This window comes from Sinohyriopsis cumingii, chromosome 13, assembly GCF_028554795.1.
Source record: "Sinohyriopsis cumingii isolate HCF-2022 chromosome 13, ASM2855479v2, whole genome shotgun sequence".
NCBI classification, from domain to species: Eukaryota; Metazoa; Mollusca; class Bivalvia; order Unionida; family Unionidae; genus Sinohyriopsis; species Sinohyriopsis cumingii.
The window spans coordinates 37,847,123-37,862,334 of record NC_142973.1 but is presented as its reverse complement, the minus strand read 5'-3'; the positions used below and the strand labels follow the sequence as shown (position 1 = coordinate 37,862,334).

The following is a 15,212-nucleotide window of genomic DNA, read 5'->3' as shown; positions in this document are numbered from 1 at the left end:
TCGCATAATGAGATACTGAAAAGAATTAGTGGGAGAAAATGATATTACGATTTTGGTGACAACTTTTATCTCAACTTAAGCAATATAACTTTTGGAATTACTTTATTGTCCAATGCTATAGATATATCTGCCCTTATGTATGCTTTGCTACCTATATTTAGAAATGTAGGCCTATTTCATAAATTTTTTCTCCCCTTTTTCTGCTTCATCTTTTATGTTCCGTACTGTCAATTCTCCCATATGATGAAAATGTCTTAAATATATGTCAGGTTTGTTGTCACTCTGGTATATATTTATATAATCAACGAGGATGCGTTAACAAAAATGCCAAAAAGCGAACCACAAATATGGGAAAGTAGGCATTAAACTCATCATGTATTCACATTTTTAAAATTATTTGTTTTAAAAAATCATGCCAAATTTCAGTTAATAAATCTGCACGGCTTTATGATATTCGATATGCTGTGATACCCAAATATTATCGTATACTTGTTAGACTGTAAGTCAAACGGAACACATTTTAAGGAAAAAATAAAGTAATAAAATTGTTTAAGTAAACATTTTAATTCTCATCACAATACTGCTTATATTCGAAAACGAAAGCATATGAGAATATATCTTTGTTGATTGCGAACCGAAAATTAGTAACAATGGAATTTTGCGTACACCGTCTGTGACCTTAAATAGACTGGAAGGTTGCCAACACCAGACAATTCACGATATATTAAGGAAACGAACTAAAATTCTTACGAGAATACTCAGAATTATTAAAATATTTGTTACAAAATGATATTTCTGAACTGAGTCAAATACTACTAAATTGTAATGTTTATACAATACTCCTACTCCCACAATACCCATTCTATCAATACGCGGAGGAAATGTTCTAACGAAAATAAAAATTGCTTCATTTTGTTATGAAAACAGTAAATAATTGTACCAATTTTTTTTTACGCGCAACAATTGAAAGATGCATTGTTCTAGTCACAGTGAATATAATTATTTCATCTATCTTCACTCCTATTTCCAAAAAGAAAATATATAAAAAAAATGTGATAAACATAGTTTCAAATGGGTAATGATTTAATAATGAATTTACGAAAGTAATTGAATAATGTACAGCTTTTGCGAGCCTTTTGAGAACCTCTATTTATTGATCTAGTAATAAAGCCATGAAATGGAGAAAACTGCGATAGTTGGTTTTGTCTTAAGGAAAATATAAGAAAAAGAAAATCTACGTTTTCTAGACGTCATATAAGGAAATATTTCATTTGCTTAGTGGAAACAATAAGATTTAATGTTTTTACTTCAGTATGGAAATATTGCCTTATATCAAACTAATAAAGCACTAATATCCTCTTTGTATCAATGTACCCAAAATAACATAACTGAGCCACATAAAACAATTCATATTCAAGAGCAGACGTGTTATAGAGTTAGTTGCATGGTGTAGTCTGTCCACTTATCAATTGTAGCATGAATATTACAATTTAGTCACAAATTATATCAAAGGTCTTATACAGTGAGCTAGTGAATTTACGCCACTTTGCGAAATATAATTTGTTTTTTCCATCCTCCGTGAAATAAACTACTAATAAATAATTCAGTCCTCAAATTAATACGGAGAGCAACATTATACACCTTGTTACGTGGAAAAGAAAATCAGATGGTTGAAAAAAAAGTTTGGGAGCAATTTACTAGATTGCACATACCAGATCCAATTTCTTGTCATAGGTTAACTGAACACCAAATTTCTTCTGATACGAACGCTTTAAATACGGTTAGTGTAGACAAATTGTGAAATAAATACACTGTTACTAAGTTCTGTATAATATAACATTTGGTACTGTTAGGGTTATGTTGCTATATTGGTAATGTCACTTTGTTAATGTCTCAAGAAGCAATTTTGGGAAGAAATGCACACACACATTGATATATATATATATATATATATATATATATATATATATATATATATATAGAGAGAGAGAGAGAGAGAGAGAGAGGTGTGTGTGTGTGTGTGTGTGACGTGTCTACCATAAAATAAAAATATTCTATTGCAATATTCACAAAATGCAAAGTACTGAGAAACATTATACACAGCTTACTTGCTTGTCTCTTCATACGTAGACAACTGTTACATTTGTGTAGCCTGTTTGCTAAGCAATATATTGTCTCATGAGATATATATCGTTTTTGTAAAACAAGTGACTTGTTATGTTTATTCTGTTAGGGTATATAGAAACATACAAACAATTCTAGTTTATCACTTCAAAATGTATATGCCAATTAAGACGTCAAGAAATTAAATTTCAAATCCTGTATTAAGATTCAAAGACATCCAAATGTCACAAAAAATTCCCATCAATAATAGATACATTGTAATCAGACTAAATTTCATTGTAACTGAATAATTGCAATTCATCTTTCATAGATGCTAAGCTTTCATTGCTTTAGAGAGAATAAACAAACTCTGACAAGAAAATCCTATAGGCACATTCTTAAAATTTTTATCTATTTAAATACGTATGAATAAACACTTACAGGAGATAATATTAGTGTCTACTTAAACAAGTGAATGTCAGATTTTCGCATAATTTCAATGAAAGATGTTTGTGTTTGGTATAAAGGCCTTTTCTTTAGTTTAATAAATTTTCAGTTAGAAACACAAACATTGCTAGCCTTTCATAAGTCTCTTATTAAAAGAAAACATGAAACCGTCTTCAGATATTGATAATGCATCGCCTGAACATTACTAGTTATATTAGGTCTTGAAAATCTTTTGGTTGCCTGGTCGTTGATCCAGTTCTTTCCTTCCAAAGTTTTCAAGGCACTTTCGTACAACAAAACTTTGCCAACTTTGATGATAGCATCAGTTTGTTTTAAAGCAAATATAGTGGAAAGCAATGTATGATCCAATAGTAGCAGGAATTGTTTTTTTAAACATACGTGTGCATATTAATGCATATTAAACACTTTATTGACAATTTACTTTGACTAATATTGTCTTTGAGGTTGTTAAATTCAAAGTAATTAGAGAAAGTTTTCGAATGACACGGAATGGATGCACCGATCACCATTAGGAGAAATATGGCAATGATGAAGGTTTATGCAATCTTCCATAGTACCAGTAACTATGATAAGTTCTTAAATGAACGAGTTTGTCAGCTTATGAAATACAAAATCTTAAACGTGTTTAGTAGCACAATATTTGGTAGCTATATAATGATTTGGCGAAAAGTTGCCCCATAATCAAAAGGATGGGCAGATAAGGTTTATCTACACACACAATAGATCTACAAGGGTTCATGTCATAAAACCATTAATTTAAAGAATACAAACGATTTCATGGCAATTATAAGTTTTCCTTCCCGAATTCTGAATAAGGAATTTTCCATATACAATGGGCAACATTTAAATCATTAGTTTTGAGACAACACTATAGTCCAATCATCGAGTTGTATGTGGTTCCTATCTCCATTTGTATTATTTACATTCAGATCTGAAAATGCTCAGAACAGTATGTGAACAAAGGTGCATTTTAATGTTAATCTTTAAATTAAGTTAAAACGTGAAAGTTAAATATATTCAATACATTCAATATTCCTTAAATCCAGGCTTCCTTGTCCTGCAAAAGTAATAATTGCCTAATTTCAACCAATTTGAAATAATTTGCAGACATTTGAGTTCAAATAATTGGTATGGATACAAACAAGTTTATTAGTAAAGTAATATAACACAATATTCCTTTTTAGAAATTAATGCTTCTGTACATCAACAAAATATATGAAAGTCATGAGCAGTTTCGAATGTTTGAATTCTTGCATTTAACTGAATAAAAGCGCTTGAAAACTTATTTTGTTACAGTTACGCGTCAGTAATGTTGAAGTCGCTGCATTTACAATGTATCTCTGGTTGAGAGTCTGCAACACTAATTTAAGTTAACAACCGTTCGCCATATAACCACCAAGCTCCAGTTTATTAAAATTATGTCGGTAAAAGAATTTTAGTGTTATGTTACTGACTCAATTACCTTAGAAGTTTCCTCAGAATCCACGATCCGTTCGAAATACAGTATGTACGAGTTTGTCTGCAGAACATATGCTGTGATTATATCAGGGAAAATGAATTAACACTTGGAAACATAAACATATTTTATATTCAAGGCAAGTAGATGCTAGCTGGAAATGTTCAGATCAATGTTCTTAAGAGGCAATAATTTGTTCGTTCTTCAGCTGCATAAAGTAAGATGTGACAAGTGCATTTCGGAATGACGAGATGTTGCTATTCGCCTGTTATCATCTACTGACATAACCAGCTGGGTTAATCTGTTTGCATAGTTTGCTGTATACTTGCATCAAGGGTATACTTTGTCAAACATTTGCAAAGTTAATAAGGAAAAATATATAATTACATGGAACTTATTCAACCATAAAAGACACATAACAGATCCATGAAAAGAAGATAACATTGACCAAAACTAACTAATGCACGGCAAATGGTTTTCAGTGGCGGTTTCGTTCTAAAACGTTCAGATTTGCAGTATCCATTCAGCTGGCAAGTAGTGTTTAATATTTCATTTACACGGATATTACTAACATATTCGTTGATATCGTCAAAGCTTACCTGGACATAGGTGGACAGAAGAAACTCTTTTAATGCTCATATCAGCATCGTCGTAATGGATCATACCTGACTTTGATATACATACAGTGGTATCTCAAATATGATTGCAAGACAACTTTCATGTACTAATATTTACAAAGTTTATATTATTCATATTGCGAAGATGGGATTTATATATATATATATATATATATATATATATATATATATATATATATATATATATATATATATATATATATATATATATATATATATATGTATGTATGTATGTATGTATGTATGTATGTATGTATGTATGTATGTATGTAACCCTACAATGTCCCACTGCCCAGTAATCTCCCATGATGCATCTGTTGTGCAATAAATAAACCATTTAGATTACTTAATTTAACTGAATGTGTTTATCGATGAATATGTGTTGGTATAATGGATGCAAATCACAATCCAAACAGTACAATACGTACATCTGACACATAAATTACTCACTATAAAGTTGTCACAATTTTAAACATTCCTTTCATACGTGGCTATTATGAAACCATGTTTGATGTCAAACATTTAAGAATCATATCGTAAGTATGTCATTAATATTGTGACTTTACAGTGCAATTGATGATATAAATATAAATGACTAAATAGAACATATTAGAAAAGGATAGAATCTAACGGAAAGTGTCAGGCACTAAATGGCTTTGTAATGCGCTGACAACTCGTACAGTTCATGGGTCTAACAACTTAACACACGGTAACAGAGAAAGCCGAATAAAATGTAACATGATTAATTTAAACATAAATTTCATCCATAAATATTCTGAAGGGATTCACATTATATAATTATAATTACAAACGAACGTTTAATTATCACGCAGTACAGACATACAACAACATATATGCGTATCAAAGTCAATGAAGCCTTGAGCGCAATACGTTATTATACTGGTCAATCTCACACAAATCTACATAAAGTTAAAAAGCAGATAATACATTTTAATATTATTGATATAAAATTATGGAAGTCTCTGAATAAGCATATACATACATATTTACCATTATTTTACTTTATTTAAAAATGAAATATATTATATTACGATTGTTACTAATATAGCATCATATATAAACACTTGAATGCATTTTTACATAGAAATGGAAAGGACATGGACGTATGGTTTTAGACTACTCAGAATTGTACGATTGATCAGAATACAGTTATGAAAAATTATCTAATACTTATTGATAAAAATATTAACTGATTTCCTATTTCTAATAAAGAAGTAACAAATTTAAATTTAATATGACAACGTTATTGTTAATATTCCCAAGGAACAGATTGTTCTTTCTCTGAATCAACAATTATTGTCCTTCAGATGAAATATATAAACATACATATTGTTGTTGTTGTTGTTGTTGTAGGGTTTAACGCCATTTTTCAGCACACGATAGGCTATACATGCCCGCCAGTATTAATGGTGGAGTAAGAACCTGGGAAATCTCTGGAAAGAACCACCGACCCTCGAGAAGCTACTGGCAAGCTTTCTCACATACCTACATTGGCCGAATCCGAGACTCGAACCTACGCAGACAGAGGTGAGATGGCAGTGATCCGTAACCGAGAGCGCTTTAGACCACTCGGCCACTCGGAGCCCCGCAGATGCATATTACGTCAATATAAAATACTGAGTATATATACAGCTAATGTTAAATGAGCACGTGCAACGATGTCTTAAAATGCAGTTTGACTATTTTTGTTATAATTTAACATTTTCACTGTGTCCGTTTTGTTACTGTTGTCCTTTTAGATTCGATATCACTGAGAACAGTGTCAATTCGTTTATATAAGAAACGCGAAATGTAAATTTCATTTTTGCTATTATTCGTATTCAGAAAAGTCGTTAGTTATGTACCGAGATAGTTTGTTCATAAAGTCATTTATGCTAAATATTCAATTCTGGAGTCATCTTTATTTTTCAGCAAGTGGTACTGACAAACATAATCCTTCATCTGCAACGCATAATTATATGAAATTCCACCCAAGTGTCAGTATTTTGAAATTGTTTGAAATATTCATATGCTTCACTGTAGCATAATGGGAGATCCTTTATGAACGGACAATGAGGGTCTAAGTAAAGATGGCACATGTTGCTGTAGTAATCAATCACAAAAACATCTATGAAAAACTTCCTTACCGTAAGAAAGAACACAAAATTTAGGTTAATATGAAAATTTCAGTAAACACTTAAATGACGTTTTAACAGTTTAGTTTTGAAAACAAGAGTGCTTAAAACGGCTAAGGCAATGACAATACACCCGACCGAATCGTGCAATGCGGACTGCTCGCTCAGTGATTAAAATTGCGAACTATCAGAAAATAAAGTCCACTCTTATCCATAAAATAAACCGATACGAACAGAAATAGTTAACTAGCCTTCGGCTCACATCTGATCAAGAAATTTGTTAAGCTTCAGAAATAGATAATGAGAATAGGAATTTTGAAACTATTAGCAAATGTAGGAACAACTTTATTTGCTAAAACTTACACCAATGAATCATCATATATATTTAGGTCGAACACGTATGGCTGCAGATCACTTAACTGAAACCACTTCCTGCTTTAGTAGCTAAATATTTTGTAAGTAATTTTATGAAGATGAGTGTGAAAGAATGCTTAAGTACTGATGGAAATTGGGAACATTTTGTTACCTTGTATGAACAATGCTGTCAGTAGAAGGTCAAATAGTTGACAAGTCACGATAAATGTCACTCTTTTGTGAGGTAGGATAGAGCTATCATGCACCGGTATTTTACACTAGAAAACACGTTCATGCAAATATAGAATTGTGAAAAGTACAGACTATCTCAGAGCAGATTCATCCGCAGCAGTCTACCTCTATGATCTTAACTTTTTTAATTGAATTATATGTCGATTATATATAATGTGCGTGTGTTCACGTTACTTTCATCCATGATTGTAGGTTGTAGTTTCAGCCATTCGTAAACAAATGTTTAGAGAACTAGCTTTTGTCCAATGTGGTGTGTTGTATTTTAAGGTAATATTTATAAACAAGTTGACATGGTCATTTGACCTGCTCATGTTAGTGTGACTTGGGATTTTATACAGGGTTTTGATAAGTATTTGATTCCTATTTTAATATCATTCGAGTGCAATTACTTTCAGTTGTATTCAGTTATAATTTGAGAGGAGTTATTTATATAAATTATCCCTTGGAATTACAAAGAGCCCATTTATTTTTTGGACTAAAACTCTTCTTTATTGAAGACGCTTTAAAAACATTTAGGTGATATAAGTGTGATACATTAAGATTATTATACATCAGCATATTCAGCATTGGAACACTCCTTACTTTTGGACCAGTGATATAACGTTTAGGATTATTTGGTCTTTAAATCATTTTTCATTTTATAAGTTAGGAAATTAAATTGCTGATTTTACATAACTTGTTGGTTTTTCCTTCTTTCTTTTGAGACCATAAAAGTTGTAACTATATATATATATATATATATATATATATATATATATATATATATATATATATATATATATATATATATATATATATTCTTAGTAAGACTAACATCTTGCATAGCCTACCATTCTCAACTTTTCAACGTGAAATTAAATATGTTCACCGAATCATATTGTTTATTTTCTACATGTATACAGTCTTTAAGATGTAAAAACACTGACACTACAAGCGTATGCCACTGGAATGGATACAAAAAAACACGTTATTCAAATGTGTCGAATAAAAGTGCCTCTCATTACATTAATCATTTATATTGCTAGCGTTTTGTTATGTGGATGCCTCTTAATGATGCATTCACAAGAAGGATAGAGATTTCAGATACCTGTATGAAAATTATAGAGTTTGAACGTTATTTTTCAAGTCGTGGAAACAACTACTTCCGAGTAAAACGTTGCAGGTTCTATGTGCATACATAGCTATGTCAAACAATAATTATGTGATAAAGATGTGCTTTTACCAACTATGAGACACTATTACAGTAAGATATGAGAAGAAAAAGAAGAAAACACCTCACATAAAATCAGATTTCATAGTGTACGTGTAGTAATGAATATTAACGCAATATGTGTGAAAATTGTTTCATTGGACGTGAACGACTTTTGGTCAGTAGAGTGTGTTAGATAATCTGAAGTAAATGAGAGGAACATTAGAAGGAAGAAAGTAATCGAACATCTCAAAGTGCAAGACTATCATCGGCAGATCTGTTTACAATACAAAGATAATCACATCCCTATTGGCTGCATAATGGGCAAACAGAGATCTATTCAGGGTAATTAAACAGAAGCTTCGTGTAATGTAATTAATTGATTCAATTACCTGTTTATTATAAGGTTTGTCTGCAGTTTGGATAATGATGCATTGAATCTCTTCAGAAGGATTATAAGAACATCAGCTGCCTGTACAAGAACCGTCCTTCTAAAGTGGGTGGTTTTCGTTCCACACCTTTGGCAGTAATTTTTAAGATATTTATGAACCATAGATTAAAGTCAATTATACCAGAGTAACTATAATTGCAAATAGGCGATGCTCAGCAATAAACCATTGTAAATGAAAAAAAAACATATATAACGTAGTCCTTCCTAAAAATAGACTTAACATATCTGTATAGGTTGGTTGTCTGTAGTTCAGTCATAGCTGGTGCTTTACTTTGACTAATGCATTTAATATACAGGTTATCACAAGTAAAAGCCCTTTCCCATATAATCGATTAAAATTACATAGATAGAAGCTCATAACGATTTTGGTTTCATACAATTATATGCAAACATACATGATTTATACAAAATCAGTAGACGCAATAAAAGAGAATTTTATTAATGGACGAAGTCCTAAATTAGGTAATCAACGACTCGTGGAAAGTATTGTACAAGAGTACATATGTAAAAAAGAATAGGCATAAGAATGTCATGTCATTGCTTAAATAAGGGGATAAATCATATGTTTAGTACTCCCTAATTATATTAGGTTTTCAGGCCTTTAATATACGACTGGTTGAAGTAAAGTAAGAGAATATGAAAATTAGTAGTCAAATTAGACGATCTATATACCAAATTAATTGCAGTCACTGTTATAAAAAGTTGACAAAACAATTGGACAAATTTCCTCATTTGTTGTATAGGATTTTTGCAAATAAATCTGTAATATTATGCATTTTGCATACATTCATCACATGTCAAAAAGAATCTCTCGAGTGGTTAGAATACAAATCATAATATCAAACAATACAATAGGTTCTAAAGTTTCCTTAACTGAACGAAGAAATAGGCAGCGAAATGTGTTGTCTTAGCTTCAAGTTTACTTCTGAATATCAGTATATACTTTCACCTTTAATTCAATCAGCGAGTGTTATCCGGAGAGAAGAAACGAATGTCTAGTTTTGTTAACTCTAACAAAAGTTAAAGAAGAAGTATTCTAGGTTTAAGATTATACATCTTTGTCACATCAATGAGAGATGTTAAAAATCAACAAGACATGAAGCAGAGACGTAAGTAATCAATCAATCAATCTCCAAGCATCAAATTGTACTTTCTGTAAATAACAATAGCTTGTAGCCGAACACACATCCAAAAACCGAATCAACGTGTTCAAGCAAAAGGCAGATGTATGTAAAACATATCCATCTAAACAAATATGTTTAATTTATATTAAAAATGTTACAAGACATTTATGTTTCAGGTCAACCGAAGATATATCATAAGTATATATTATCCAACTGCCAAGACTAATAATTGCTAGTCATATATGTGTGTGGTAACAAACAAATTATAAAATTTATATGCAGAATTATAGTTTAGGAGAAAATGGCTCGAACGTACACGATAAAAGTTAAAGTCAATCAACCACTGCAATGACCATTCGTCAATAGTCTGAAAAGTTGTACAGCATGTATTCAATGTTACAAGTATCAATTCATGAATAAGCAATACAGTTCTAGTTACAGTCTAGTGGTTAAAATACATAGTAAATAAGAACGAACATAAAACGGAGCCATTTGGAACTCCATACACCAAAATTTATCTCCTGGGTGTAACAGCATTTACGAACACTGCATGAACAATATTGAATAGGAGAAGTAATAAAAATGAAACCGATCAATGCTTATTTGTGCTATTTTCCTTTAAGTTGTATGTATTAAAAAGATCATAATGATTTGATTGACAATTATTTGAATATACATGAGTATATTTCTCTGCCTATTTGGCGACTTATTTATTCACTCATAATGTTTTGCGCTTTGACAAAGTATCTATAACATTATGAATTTAATGTGTTGTCATTGCTATATTTTTTAGTTGTTGTGACGCAAAAGTTTAATCTATCAACTTATAAACACAATCGTTTTCGTAGAAAAAAAAACACTTGACATATACTGAGTTGGGATCACATTGGCATTATTCCACAGAGCAGCAGACATATATTTTTAATGCACCTACTCCAAACATTGACACAGTGAGCTTACGTCAGAAGACCTGTATCTTAGTATTCATGTATTTACGAAAATGCTGTTGGAAAGAAGGAAGAGATGTAGCCATTTAACTATTTCATCAAAGGAATAAACACAGTTAAGATCAAACCAAAGGAGGATAATATAACTGATTTTTCCCTTTCTTCTTTTCCTTGCTTTTTTCATTGGAGCAGTAACTCCGAAATAGTTGTAAACAAGTTCATACTGTATCAGAGGAAGGAGTGAGAGCTCATACAACAATCGAAAGAATACGGACAAAAAGTACAACTTTATGATACTTACACAGATTCGCTGCCAAGGAGTACCTCCTCTTTAAAAAATTCGTTCAAACACCTTTGAACTGTCATCTCTACCATGAACAGATATGCCTTCTCTTCTGACAATTTTCTGTTCTAGATAAAGGAAATGATATGTTTGACAAATTTATTCTTTATTGATTTTTAATATAATAATAAAAACATTCTCCAATAATGTGTGAAAATGATACATAATGATACTATTGCTGTGTACGTGCATATATTATATTATCCAAATCATATCCGAATTCTCTTTTCTCATATTAGAGTTTTTAAACTTTAAAAACTTGCACAATCCACCAAATATCAAAGACAACGCCATCACAGTTCTTCAGATTAAAGATATCTTTAAAATGTCTTTGTGTGATTGTCTTATTTACAGTGCAATCACAAAAGTGATTTCTTTAATTTGGTATGTTTTACCAGATATCAAACAAGAATTAGATCTTTCGACAATGAATATCTAAAATATAGATTCTCTCCGTATAAAGTATATGGACTTTAATAAACAATGCATCTAAACCTTAAATTCAAAATTAACATGTAATATTATATACACTTTCAAAAAGCAGAGGTCCTTTAACTACGAAATACAGCGCACATGGTAAAATGTTTAAGTATTTAAACAGGTATATACTAGACCGTGAGAAAAAATCTTTCGTAAGTCAGGTAGGAAGCGAACATGCTAAGAACTACAAAGAAAGTAATACAAAACATCGGTTATATATCAAGTACATGCAGTATCTAATAAGTTATTAAATGCGATGTATTATTAACATTTATATATATCGTCACCAGTATATCATATCAATCCTGGTAAAGATGCGTAGTGAAGGGACCATTAGCTGAACATGTCTCAGTTATGCTTAACAATGGGCATAAGGTGAAAAGAACGAACTATAACTTTGTTGGTAATTGACCTTAGATAATTAAGTGATACTACTATCGCCAGCATTACATATGGTAGTCACAGCTCTCTATTTCAAGAAATCGTCTTTAACAGAAAATTACTTCATTGCAGTACAAACTTATCTATGCTGATGAAGGTTATTACGTAGAAATCTGATTCTGCACCGCAAATTATAAATCGACCGTGAAAGCTATATATAATTTTAAAGGTTCATTATTTCTCCACAGTTTATGCATTGGTGTTCATAGTACAAAGTAGATGGCTCAAAGAATTTAACGTCGTGCAGACTGGCTAATAGGTCCTGAAACAAAACAGAAGGATCCTGTTGCTCACCAACTTCAATTTCTCGATACTCTGGCACAGCTTGTATTACATCCTATAAAAGAACAAGAATTGTATTGAAACAGTCATATTATTTTCATTACGTTTTCACACATGCTTTAAGACTTATTTTAACATTACAGTATACGATGTACCGTATTTCCATGGACTTTCGTGAATATAATTTTGAAATTCCTATTAAACAAGGTTTCTATACATACCAATATGTCGTCCACTGAATGTACGATTTTTTCATCAGTTTCCTTAAGAAGAAGATGCATTTTCTCCTGTAAAATATCCAGGACTGGATCTGTTATCCCTCCTTCTGAAACTGGATAGTAAATAACGAAATATATACATAAAATTAAAAACAACAACAACAGCAACATTAATAATAATAATAATATCCTATCATAAATCAGATTGTAATCATCATTGAGACATCTTTATGTGCCAAATGTTTGTCAATTTCACAAAGAATATACACCTCATAATTGTAACAAAATAAAACTACTGAAAAATAATTATAATAACGACAACGACGACGACGATGATGATGATGATGATGATGATGATGATCGTTATCATTATCATCATCTCTAATGATGACTTTTTAGACTTTCATCGTCAGGCCGTTTAGTAGTATGTTAACCGCATACAATTTACTGTAGCGGAGATATAAAAAAATGTCTTCCCAATACAATTGTACACAAAATTATGTTGGTTTTTTTATTTTTAAAAAAACCCAATATTTATTGTCTTAAATTATAACTTTTGCTTCAACGCGGATTATGTCTTTATTATCAAACACGGAGAAAGCTAACATTCCAGATTGTTAAACATCGTGTTGATATGAAGCAGAACACAAACCTTTGTTGAAATAAACTGTTATGCATAACGTAATAATATTTGTACCAGAATGAAGATAAATCGTACTAGACATCATCCACCACATAAAAACGACGAAGATAAAAGTCGTTTCAGACGTTAAGAATGTAAAAATGTAAAGATTGTAAAGATCTGATAGTATTTCCTTACATGGAAGAATATTATGCAGACCCACGTGCGTGTGGGACGTGAGTATACGTATGTTTCAATGTATGAAGGCACCGACAAAAATGAAATTAATTGTAAAACGGGTGTCACGCCGTATTGTTGAGAATAAACGCACAAAATCTGTTATAGTTGTAAAAATGGTCTGATTATGAAAATTAAGTACAAAAGGTGACAGTCTAGAAGAATAGTTTGCAGCGTGGAAAATAGGACGTATTTGTGGTAACTACAGCCATGGGTGATTACCCTAACGGTCTGCATTAATGATATTAATATATAGTCTCTTATGAATTATTTGGCATTGGAAATCTTTTAAAAAATGGTTGCTATGGTCCACCACATGGAAGCAAGAAGATGAAGGGGGGTGTCAGTAACGGCGAGCATGGTTTCAAACGAACTTACACAAGTAGACAAAGGGTCATATATTTTATATCATAAAAAGAAACATGGAAAACATTTGAAGATTATATTTGCAAGTGTAACATTGCCAAATAATCTGGAACAATTTACATATTACAAAAATCAGAATGTATGTAAGTTTAAATCTGAAATAATACAAATCTTTAACTAAATTTGATTTCTACAAAGTACCGTTAACAGTCGAAACATTTTTGTACAAGCTTGATATGCTGTTACTATAACCATCATAATCAGTTTATGCATGTAAATAATAATTCAGTGACGAAAACTGATACTTACTGAAGGTGGTGCTTGTACTGGTTGTGGAATGAAGCAATCCTTCACAATTATGCATTGCTTGTATCAGGGAACTAAGCCAACAATTGTTGTGTTTATTTTCCAGTCCATGTCCAGGCTGATAAGCCTTGTCTGATCTAACGATTAGAGACTTTTGTAGAAGTTCTCTTTCGTTTCTGATAAAGCCGGGTAGAACGTTGTAATTTCACTCTTCTTTATCATGTTTTCACCTTGCTCCATGACATCAGATGGTCGCTTGGTCGTCTTTACATCTTTGGCTTTTCCTTTCTTTTGGAGTTGGAATCTTCTTGGGAGGCGAGAAATACCTCGGTGTAGTCTGTGAAGTCTTTGCTTCCCTTCTCCACTGTTCCTTTGACACGTCAATATCGTCTTGTTTAACTGCGGGTGTTTCTATCTCGATTCCCTTTACTCTTCTTTGACGCATTGTTGATTTCATACTATTCTCTTATTCCCTACATCTTCCAATTATGTTTAAATGCAACATCCTGACAAATCTTCCAGCACGCTGTCAGAGTTTCGTCTTTAAGATGTCGTATTTCACAATCCGGAACCAATATTCTACGAAGCGATTTATGTCTCTGGTACGATCTTGTGATGAAGTTTCTTGCTTCAAAAGCAAACAACTCCAAAGTGGATAGATATGTAAGTACGATTCAATTACAACAAGTGCTTTAACACTGTGGTATGGATTGCTTCGGCATGTTGTTTCAGTACACTTTTTCGTCATTTCGTTGTTTTGCGACCTAATGACTTCAAAGCATTTTTGGAAAGGCGATGAA

At 31.6% G+C, this 15,212-nt stretch overlaps 1 protein-coding gene across 1 annotated transcript; it reads right to left on the bottom strand.

The window, feature by feature from the left end:
* Nucleotides 1-11,459: 11,459 nt before the first annotated feature.
* Nucleotides 11,460-14,857, bottom strand: LOC149785228 (uncharacterized). Its single transcript, XM_089979892.1, has 3 exons — nt 14,683-14,857; nt 12,885-12,994; nt 11,460-12,718 (listed from the first exon to the last, which is right to left on the bottom strand). The coding sequence occupies exons 1-3, from the start codon at nt 14,855-14,857 to the stop codon at nt 12,545-12,547; spliced, it is 459 nt and encodes a 152-aa protein (XP_089836018.1). The 3' UTR covers nt 11,460-12,544.
* Nucleotides 14,858-15,212: the final 355 nt, after the last annotated feature.